This window comes from Tachypleus tridentatus, chromosome 13 (genome assembly GCF_004210375.1).
Source record: "Tachypleus tridentatus isolate NWPU-2018 chromosome 13, ASM421037v1, whole genome shotgun sequence".
NCBI classification, from domain to species: domain Eukaryota; kingdom Metazoa; phylum Arthropoda; class Merostomata; order Xiphosura; family Limulidae; genus Tachypleus; species Tachypleus tridentatus.
This window is the reverse complement of record NC_134837.1, coordinates 15,378,592-15,390,593: the sequence shown is the minus strand read 5'-3', so window position 1 is coordinate 15,390,593 and position 12,002 is coordinate 15,378,592. Positions and strand designations below refer to the sequence as shown.

General features: G+C 34.6%; 1 protein-coding gene across 1 annotated transcript in view; it reads right to left on the bottom strand.

Moving 5' to 3' along the window:
- Positions 1-1,742: 1,742 nt before the first annotated feature.
- The window catches only part of LOC143237640 (uncharacterized), an 88,196-nt gene continuing 77,936 nt past the window's right edge, over positions 1,743-12,002 (bottom strand). Inside the window, exon 4 of the mRNA XM_076477129.1 lies at positions 1,743-2,026. Within this exon, the coding sequence (XP_076333244.1) occupies positions 2,000-2,026 (27 nt within the window). The 3' untranslated portion in view covers positions 1,743-1,999. The remainder of the gene's footprint in view (positions 2,027-12,002) is intronic.

Genomic DNA, 12,002 nt, shown 5'->3' with positions numbered 1-12,002 from the left:
GTTAGAACGTTACGATCAATCCCACTATTCATTGGTTAAAAAAATAGCACAAGAGTTGGCGGCGGGTGATGACGACTAGCTGTTTTCCCTCTAATCTTAGACTGCAAAATTAGGGACGGATAGCGTAGATAGCTCTCGTATAGCTTTGCGCAAAATTAAAAACAAACCAAACCAAGTCAAATCCTACCCTAAATGTTAAAGCGTTATTCTATAACAATCATAATGTGTGAATATCCGATATGGTACTCGTGGTACTAATAAGTTAATGGGTAGAACAAATTAGTAAAAGATATATTTCCTTTCTTAACGTCACACAGAATGTAGCGACTTTGATTTTGCTGTCATAAAATGCCTCCGGACATTCAGTAAGAGGACATATACAAAAATTACCAGAGAAACAAAACTGTATAATTAAGTGATATTTCTTCACCTAACATACAGAACTCGTCCACTTAGAAGTTAAGGAGTTAATTGTTACTATTATCCAGGACACTATGAGTGTTAACTCGCCTGTCTGTCTTTGATAAAGTCTAACCCATATATATCCTTTTGAGCATAGTTGATTGTGACGTGGTGTTCATGACTATGGATCAGGAACTATGGAGTATGATGAAATGAACCCGTTTCTGTACTTAAAAAGATGTCCAGCAGGATTAATGGTGTATATGAAATGCTTTATATGTTGCTATTGGAAGGGGATTTGTCCTCAAATAGCAAGTAACAAATCCACGTAGTAATATATAAAAAATAAATTAATTAAAAAAAATTCAAACTTCAATTTATTTCTTTGAGAATCTTTCACCCGAAGTTCTACAAAGATTTTTTATGCACAATTGTCCTCAATTTTGAACAGGTATACTAGATAGACCTCAGTTTATCAGTGCCACACACAACCATCCTTTGGGTACTAATTTATAGACCACCAACGGCACAGTGGAATGTCTGAGGTCTCCCACCGATATAAGCCAGGTTTCGATACTGGTGTTGGGTAGAGTACAGATAGTCCATGGTGTAGTTTTATATCTAATTCAAAATAAACAATACTAATTTATTTTTATGAACAGTAAAAAAAAAAATGACATTTGTCTCTTACTCTTGACAAAATATCGAAGTCCCCAACTTGCTGGTGTGATACCTCTAAAAATGATATTATAAGTCAAGACATTTTAAAGAAACTTCTTTTTTAAATACTTAATCATCTGGCCTGGTCACACCTAACATGTTCAACTTTTCACATTTGGGGACGTTTTAATGTTACGATCAATCCCGCTATTCGATGGTAAAAAAGCAACCCAAAAGTTGGCGGTGGGTGGTGATAAGTAGTTGCCTTTCCTCTAGCCTCACACTCTAGCTAAATTAAGGATGACTGTTGTAGATAGCCCTCGTGTGGCTTTGCGCCAAATTGAAAAACAAACAAACAGATTGCCCCCCGCTAGTACAGCGGTAAGTCTACGGATTTACAACGCTAAAATCAAGGGTTCGATTCCCCTCGGTGAGCTCAACAGATAGCCCGATGTAGCTTTCCTATAAAAAAAAAAAACACACAAACACACAAAACAAACAGATTTAATCGCCCTCTAGTGACAGAATTAATCACGAACACGAGAAAAGCTAACTGAAGATGCAAGATATCGTTTAGTGAAACTATCGTCACAGTTCACATGTTCCATCCTCGTTGTACAATTGGTACAGAAATTGTGTTGGTGTTTATGACTGAATTTATATCTTTTGGCACATAATATTGGACCACAAAACGATTATCTTTTGTTCACTTCTGATTTGTGTCTAAATCAAACAAATTTTCGATTATTAAGCTCCATAAATAATACAGACAATAAATCTGTCATGTTTCTCAACTACAATTTCGAAAGTTTTCACGATAAACATAAACGTTTCTTTCTTCCAAAGATCTACGTAAGAATACACTTCAGCTCGTCAATAATATCCAATCTTCAAGACGTGTCGATTACGGTTGTAATCTCTTGAAATATTGTTTTTGCTACCATCTCGAAACATACATAAAGTTCTGAAAGATGTAATAAACAACATTTATTGAAGTATACAAAGCAATGATGTTTCCGGAAGAGATGTATTTCTTTAGTTCCATTCAGAGAAGTAACAACTTACTTACAACATAAATTACTCATAATTCTCTTCCTTTTCAACCATTACATCAAATAAAATTATCTCCAGAATCAGAAGCAAAGTCATGTAATAAACTAATGAAATAGCAACAATTTTAAATCAGATAAAAATGTAAAACCCAACAGGCGATCAATGTTTTATTTATATTTGCCAAGCTAATAAATTACTCTTTACAAATAACCATGCAACAAAGTAATATTAATTCATAAAAATAATTCTCGTGTTCATGCTGTCTTAAAACTGTCCGCAGTCGTGTGTGATTCAACCACATTTTATTAGCATAAAATATTTATTGGATATTATCCTTCATTCTTTAATATCAAGGCCCGGCATGACCAAGCGTGTTAAGGCGTGCGACTCGTAATCTGAGGGTCGCGGGTTCGCATCCCGGTGGCGCCAAACATGCTCGTACTTTCAGTCGTGGGGGCGTTATAATGTGATGGTCAATTCCACTATGCGTTGGTAAAAGAGTAGCCCAAGAGTTGGCGGTGGGTGGTGATGACTAGTTGCCTTCCCTCTAGTCTTACACTGCTAAATTAGAAACGGCTAGCGCACATAGCCCTCTAGTAGCTTTGTGCGAAATTTCAAAAACAAACAAACTTTAATGTCAACTGAACTGAATTACTATCGTGTTTCAATCTGTAAACATTCTTTTATTTCGGAAGGAGGGCTTTGTGTTGAGTCCCCCCCCCACGCTATTACAGTTGTAAGTCTACGGATTTATAACTCTAAAATCAGGAGTTCGATTCCCCTCGATAGGCTCAGCAGATCGCCCGATGCTGCTTTGCTATAAGAAAACACACACACACTCTGTGTTGTGTTAGGACGTTGCTAACTTTCAAATATCTTGATAATACTCTAAGAGAATTACAAATAATCTTAAACTCTGAGAGATTTTTCTACAATTCCGTAGCAAATGTATTTGTATCAAATCTGAAACACTTGTGGCAGTATTGACTAAATATAGATTATTTGTTTCAATGCAAAGCCGCGCAATTATCAGTCTACTCTCTCTTAACTGTAGGAAATCCAACTCCTAATTTGAGCATCATTAGTCTGATCCTCCAGAGAACGTGTTGATTAGATATATGAATAATTATAGATTCAATTGATCTTGGAAGAAGAATCGCATGATCTCAAATATTACAAGTTAATTTCGAGTTAAAGAATGATAAACAAAATGCATCCAACCTTCAGAACCTGATTCGTATGTGTGCTCTTATAAACTGTAAAGTTCAAAAGAAAACATATCAGGGTTTTTCAGTAAACAAAATCTATTTCTGAGCAAGTCTCATTCACTTGAGAACTTGGTTTACAAACTACCTCTTTCTTTCAAACTTTCAAACAAACTTTCTCTTTTTTACACAAACATATATTAACCCTTTTTTTAGATAGAATGTTGTAAGTTGATGAAAATATTACTATGTCACATTCTTGGATATCTTATATACTACAATTATTTACAAGTATCAGATATGCATGTACGTCTGCAACTACTTTCAGCCAGCTGGTGGTTGACGAAATATACCTAAACCCCTTATAAGATATTAAGATAAATAGACAACATTGAATGTCATTAGAGACAAGTGCATCGTCTTTTAAGCTGAAAAAAAAACAACACAATAAAACTATAGTTCACATTTTTTAATTAAAAATCGCAGGTTGATCTATCTATGGATAAGTTCTAAGAAAAACGCTTTATTACCAACAATACATGTCCACTAACGTATGGTGGGTAATATTATATGTGTTTGTGTGTCTTTCTTATAACAAAGCCGCATCGCGCTATCTGCCATGTCCACCGAAATAAATCGAATTCCTTAGTTTTGAGTTGTAAATCCGTAAACTTACCTTCGTCCTGCAGGGGGATTGAGCACATTATAGATAGGTTAATTGACAACTTCAACCAATGTCACTCATGAAACCTGAGAAACAGGCTATCAAGAAAAGACACTAGTGTCTAAACCAGCGCAACTCACTTAGTCTAATAATATACGACTCCACTGACAAAAAAAGCCAAAAAACTTGGGTTGTCTCATTTCATTATATTTAATTAATTAAGTTGCTACTGGTGACATCTTTTGAAAGGAAATATTATTACACAGATATTTTACTTCAAAATGGGTAAAATAGACATTTCTGTTAAAGTAAATCTTGCATTTCGTTAGGACAGGCAATTGTTTTATGACGGAATACCAATTATGTGTAAATATATTCAAATATTTTATAAGAAAATCAACAAGTTCAAAATTATAAGAACCAATTTTTTTAGAGTACCGTATTTATAAACTTTAGGAATAGCAAAAAACACGAGAGATCATTTATGATTAAACTGATGGCGTTATGATGGTTGGAGATTAACAAATTCTCTTGCTAACCTATTTTTGTATGTTGACGAAAACTGTGTTAAAAGCACTGTCTCGAAAGTTTCAAACTACATGTTATCAAAGAACCATAGATATGTGGATTGCACTTTTGCCATTTTTAATAATCTTTGGTCTTATGATTGGGCCATTTGACTCGCAAACTACAAGACGCGTAATCGAAATCGAAATTCATAACCTAACTTATCGATCTTTAAAGAGTGGCCCGAAAGATGATGGTGAGTAATACTGACCAGCTGCCTTCCCTCTACTCTGTCCCTTCAAAATTGGGGGCCCGACATGGCCAAGCGTGTTAAGGCGTGCGACTCGTAATCTGAGGGTCGCGGGTTCGCATCCCTGTCGCGTCAAACATGCTCGCCCTTTTAGCCGTGGGGGCGTTATAATGTGACGGTCAATCCCACTATTCGTTGGTAAAAGAGTATCCCAATTTACACTGCTATATTAGGGACGGCTAGCACAGATAGCCCTCGAGTAGCTTTGTGCGAAATTCAAAACAAACAAACCCTTCAAAATTGGAGCTGCCAGCGCAGAGGACCCTGGAACTTCTTTAGGCAAAATTCAACAAACACACAAATAAAAAAAAACTCGGATCATGTTATTTAATATTTATAATAGTTTAGTAGTCGTGATTATAACATAAAGTTTGCAGGTTAAACAAAAAAACTTACCTTTCTGGGCCCTTTGGTGGTTAACAATGAAAGCAGCTTTGAATGTAAAGTTTATCATAAAAATACATTTTATATTTTCGTTGTACCAGTTTTGTTTATCGTTATTCAGGAAAAAGAGAAGAGTTAATGTCCTGATTGGTTGTACTTACATCATCTCTAACACTTGGGAATACTTACATGAAACATTTGACAACAAAAACTTTGTAAAGCAAAAGAGACTCAAAATAAACATCGTTAATAACATCATACGAGTTAAAAACAAGAAACCTTACAATCCAAGCGCTTTCAAAAGATTGAAAACCTCTCTTTAACAGAGACAAAGTGGAAACGACATACAACGACATCTAGAGGAGGCTGGAGTCCAAGAAACAACTTCCATACTGCGTGCCCGAAAAACCACTGTCAATAGCGCTGGTGCTGTCCTCTAGTAGCAAACAGGTAAGTTTAGTGAAGAAACACAATGTCGGATTTTTTTTTTTTTTTTTTCGTAGAACTTATCCACAGACAGAATTAGGCGCGATTTTAAAATCAGAATGTAGACTAGAAATTGTTTTCAAATGAAAGGATACCATATCGTATTCAACAATTTCGAATATTGTCTATAAATTTAAATGTTCTGGATGCCATTAAAGGTATATTGAGTCTACCACCAAAAAGGATTGAAAATACATGAATAAAAGAACATGCAAATCTGATAAGTGTAGTGACCAAGATTAGGTCATTCGAGATAGTGACATCCTAATATATTCGCTATCTTTCAATATTTTATCCAGAAACAACGATGAAAGAAGTCGACATGTAAAAGAAACATTTAATTTTTAGTTCACAATGTTTAAACTGATTAAAATTAGTTTAGCAAGTTATTTCATGTTGGGAACTTAGTTGACCATTTTCTCATTATGAGAAACAAAGAGACCAAGGAATTGTTAATGACCGGAACAAGACTTGTAGTATTTGACTTTAATTTCTTACCTGCAGTTCCAATCAAATATTGCAAAATTACTTTGATGATTAATATCACAAATTATCTTGTCTTTAGAAGAATGTTGGCAAAATCCAGAGAGTCATCTGATCATGCAGAAGCAACTTGAAAGGTGCTCAGTGTGTAATATTAGATTATAATGTATTAGTTTGTTCTCAGATACTGTGTGTGTGTGTGTGTGTTTTGTTATAGCAAAGCCACAATGGGCTACCTGCTGAGTCCACCGAGGGAGAATCGAACTCTTGCTTTTAACGTTGTAAATCCGGAGACTTACCGATGTACCAGCGGGGTACGTTCTCAGATACACAAAAGGAATTTTTTGTAACCCACTATCGGTTTTCAAAACAATATTTTCGGACCCACAGCATCCCTTTATTTTGTTATTTAACGAAACCCAATTGACTCATTAATTTCAAGTTAGAACTAGATTTTGTGCAATTAATCCATCAGCACTGACAAATTTCGATAACGTATGTGTACAATTTTTATATAGGTTTAAATGTTTACCTCTAAATCATTAAATATTAGTCTGCCAGAAATGTAAGCAATATCTCTGTTTGTTTGTTTTTAAGTCCGCAAAAATATTGCTGTTTCACTGAATGGCACCAGGTCAGAAACCTGATACAGGAATCATGTTATAATTTTAGGTGGTGGAAACCATCACATCTCCAAATAAAAAGTAGAAAAATTAATACCCTGTGTGCTTTAGTTATAAGCTAAAACACAGAATAAATTAAATAGCTTGTTACAAGGAAATCAAATACATCATAATATGACAGCCGCACAAACAAACATTCAAGATAATGAAATAAAGCAAACACGAGAGACTTCAACAAAACCACCGCTAAAGCCGACAACAATATTAAAACTGACAACCTCAATATTCCACAAACACGTACCTGTGCAGAAGTCGTGCACTCACGAAATAAAAACAGAAAGGGAGTAGCAAGTATAGAAAATAAGAAATCAACTACACAGCAAAACACCCAAATAAAACCATCAATATAATAAATAACCAGCGGTCAACCTCTGCGATTAACCCTATCTTAGAAATAACCAAAAACGTCTTTATAGAATGTATCCAACATACCAAAGTCCACAAAAGCAAACAGATGAAATTGCCTTCGTATTTGAAACAGCCAAGAAAACCTTTACACTAACGATCTCAGCAGAGCAGAGGGCGTGGCATTAGTTTAGGTTTAAAATTATCTGACCTCAAGCTGAAGCTCAGGGTCAGATATAAACGGGGGCGCTCAGAAGTATAGGTTATAAAATTCGCCCCGCCCCGCCCGTGGTGGTGATTCTTTCAGTTACTTATATATTTAAAGCCCACACTTATAACAGTTATGAATTCTTTCCTTGTTTATAACATAATAGTCACTCATTACCAGAACTTACTGCCTCACCTGGATTACCGTATTGAATGTATCTATATATATATATACAGGATATTTTACACGAAACGTGCACTTACTATAATGGAAAATAAACTATTGTTTGAGAAGTATTATACACGACAAGACGAAACAATGTAGCAGTGAGGAACTAAATATTACTGTATAATATTCACAAACAGGGTTCTGATAAGATAAATGGACACGTTTAAAACCGAACGTTTTAAGCACTGTTTTCGTAAAATTGTCACTAGTATTTGACAGATTAAAACACAGTAAAGGAAGGAGAAAAGGATTAAGCTGTACCTGGTAACCCAAGTTGAGACCTAAATACCGATCTGGACAACCAGGAAGACAGTCTATAAAGAATATTTGTTTGTTTTTGAATTTCGCGCAAGGCTACACGAGGGCTGTGTGCGCTAGCCGTCCCTAATTTTGCAGTGTAAGACTAGAGGGAAGACAGCTAGTCATCACCACCCACCGCCAACTCTTGGGCTACTCTTTTACCAACGAATAGTGGGATTGACCGTTACATTATAACGCCCCTACGGCTGAAAGGGCGAACATGTTTGGTGCGAAGGGGATTCGAACCTACGACCTTCAGATTACGAGTCGAATGCCTTAACCTGCCTAGTCATGCCGGGCCTAATTACAGAAAGAAGAAAGGATAATTTAGATTTATTCTCTAATCGTTCGTCACTTGGTGACTGAAAGGTTGGACGTGGCTCATATGCAGAGAAAATAAAAGATCCAGTTTCATCTGAAACAACTTTTGTTATTCATTTACGAGGTCCTAACAATCATGCAAAAGCAATTTGAAAGCTTTAAAGACGAAAAAAATAAATCATTTTTATACTTTACACGAAAATCAAGTTGTACTCGTACTGAATTTGTAAATTTTGGTTTATTCATTAACCTGCATTTCAAATACTTCAACATAAAATCTGACTTTTGTTTAACAAAGCTTGCCAAAATGTGTGAATGTGTACTTACTACACGTAAACTTACACTGTGTATAGTTTCGTGTTTACATGGTGGTTACAAGTCAATCAAAGTGGTCAAGAATGTTTACATAAAATATGAATTACTGAGCTGTTGGTCAAGCGGCCGTAACTTTCTCTACTTTTCTCTCTTTGCGACCTTCATAAAAGTAACACAGTTAACAACTAGCATTAGCAACCATTGTTTGTACATAGATTTACATATCGACCTTACCATGTGAATTTTAACCTCTACTTTAACCATGGCCCGGCATTGCCAAGTAATTAATATGATCGACTTGTCATCTGAGGGTCGAAGGTTTAATTTCCCATCACAACAAATATGGTCGCTCTTTTAGACGGCGGGGAGTAATAAAGCTATGGTCAATCCCACTATTCATTGGTAAAAGAGTAGCCCACGCGTTGGCGGTGGGTGGTGATGACTATCTGCCTTCTCTCTAGTCTTACACTGCTAAATTAGAGACGACTAGAGCAAATAGCCTTTGTGTAGCTTTGCGCGAAATTAAAACACAAACACTGTGAGAAAACCTAAATAAATACTAGTCACGTGAAGTAAAGAAAAAGTTTCATTGGCTAGTGCATAGGTTTTCTCATTGCGAATACAAAGCGTGTTCACATCAACAGTATGATACAGGACCAGCTTCTCTCTCTTTGGTGAACTTGTGTTGAGAGTTCCTGATGAAGAGTGAAAATGTCCGAAACTAGTATAACACAATAACACACGCTGATCAAAGTGTAGATTGAACGAGACCTCCCTTGAGTTCAAACTTCGATATAAATAATTTTCGGAATATTAAGTTTATTTTAACAGCGTTTAGACACCAATATGTAATGTGGCATTTTAAACTTATTTAGTATTTAGCTGCTTTAAGAAACTTATTAGGTTATCAGATACAACACAGACACAGTATATCAAATTTGATGTTAAAACATTAAGAGTGGTTCATCTCCGAGAATTAAAGAAAAGATTTACATGTTTCACGTGAAATTGTAGAATAAATAAGAAGAGGTGCTAAGAGCGAAAATTATAACAAAACTCATGACGTTTGGATTAGCACAACAATCACGTGGAGCTGGCTGATAATGGTTTCTATTTTACACACTGAAGTATCAAGTTTCATCAAAGTATGACATAAGATGACTTATCTTGAATATATGAACACTTTCGGAATAAAAAAAATTTTTTTACTTTTTCTCTCTTATAAATAACATTTTCTCTCTACGCCCTCTGCCGATTATTTGTATAGTAATAATATAAATGTAAATGAGATATTCCATGCCGATAAATTACTAATTAACTTTGACATAATTAATAGACGTTTCACACTGTATTATGATCATATATTGCCTTTGTAATAATTTAACATTTATTCTCTAGCATGTAGTAGTCTACTGTCAACCAAAAACTACCAAAGTTATGTTAGCCTGTCTGATCCAAAATTCTTTTGTTGATTTTCTTGTTTTACTGTATTACAGAAACTTTACATATCCTGCTGTAGAATGTACTCCCCACTATAAAATAATAATACGCTGAATATGATTCCAGTCGCGTACTCTTTGTTCGTTCATTGTGTTTGTAAACGCAACGCTACACAGTAGAGTGTCTTCGTCCTGTTCAAAATAGGAAAATCTATTTCCGGATTTCGGCATTTGACTCTAAATGTACTGCTGACCTGCCGGGTGACGATCACTTGACAAAAGATAAAATCAGTTCAACAAATTACCTTCTGTACCAAATTTGGTCAAGAAACCTATCTACTGGTTCATCAGGACTTTCATCTTATTGTACCTTGTGTATAGAAGATTGCTTTACATATGTCATATAGAACAGATGCATTTCTTGAATTTTGTAATTTTTTTTATTGGTCGGCTGCAGTGTGAGTTATGCATTAAGTTTGGCGTCTTTAAAGATTCTTTTCATCTCCGAGAACTTGAGATTCGTTTCTGATTCAGGTGAGCCAATACTTGCTGATTAAGGTAATCGTTATATATTAGTTCTAATCGATAACTACTGAATGGGCTAAGTATAAGGATATCCCCTAACTAACACATTTATAGTTTAAAGTTTGAGGTGCAAAACGGAGGTATGTATTTATTGCTACAAAATAAATAAAACACGGCCTATTATTTCATGAAACATATGTAATTGTTTTTATTTAATCCAAAACTTTTCCACTACGGTTTTATCGAGGTAAACAAGACACTTGTTAACTGATTTTAGACTTATACAAAATAATTCGACTCTTCACGAATGCATATATAAACGTGTTACAAAATCAAATTCTTGGTGATTTTAATGAAGTTTTTCTGGCGTAATAGTATGCCTTTTATCCATTTGTTTATCTATTTATTTATGTCTTTTATCTATTTATTTATGTCTTTTATCTATTTGTTTATGTCTTTTATTTATTTGTTTAGTTAATGTGCCTTCTTAAATATTTGTTGACATATCCGTTAAGCAGTGGATGGAAAATGTGCTTCGGACACTCAAGGAGATTGATACTGATGAAGAAGTAACTTCAACAGTCAGCTGTTTGCTGAAATTTGTAAGGTAGTAACATGGTTAATACTCATACACTATATTACATTACTCAATCTAATGGCTTGGTTGAGGGGCTGCTTTCAAGATTGGGAACAAACGAAAATGTAAAGTTCATCTTTTGGTAATAAAAACGATTCAATTAGATTTGTAAAATATTGTAATTTACATAGGTATACACGTTTAAAGAAAAATGAACGTGATTAAATACAAGTCTGTCAATTCAAATGCATGTCATTTATATATGTAAGAAATTCCAAATCAATCCACTAAAAAAGGTATCTTTCAAGACGGATGAATATACTTCAAATTCGTTGATGTTTGTCAGGTCAAATGAATGTTCCTCACATTGGTCTCTACTTGTCAAACCAAACGAATGTGTCTAAATGTTTATCTCTAAAGAACATTATTCACATATTTACAAAGTATCAAGTTGACATAAACGTGTAATTCACTTAGAGCTAAGATTTTCAAGTTAATCCAAATCACCTCTAAAGAATACAAATAGGTCTGCACCTTTCTTGTCAAACAACTATGATTCGTACAGTCTATAACTGACAAATCCTCTGAGTGCAATTCATTTGCCAGTTCTTTCGAATAATGAGCAGGTTAATTTAAGACAACAATTAATAATATATAGTGTTACAAGTATTTATATAGCATTACTATCCTTACCATAATTATGATGCGTTGCAACATATACAAAAATTCATAAAAATAAACAATACACTTTACCAAATTATTCACTTCACACATAAGCGATATCTCGACCGCTTGAACTCCCAATCTTGGAAATGATTTTAATTTTCTTGGAATGCAATAAGCCACTTCAACAAATCGACCTTCTTGTATGATTCTCTTCGTTTTTTAAAAAAATCTTGATTAATTG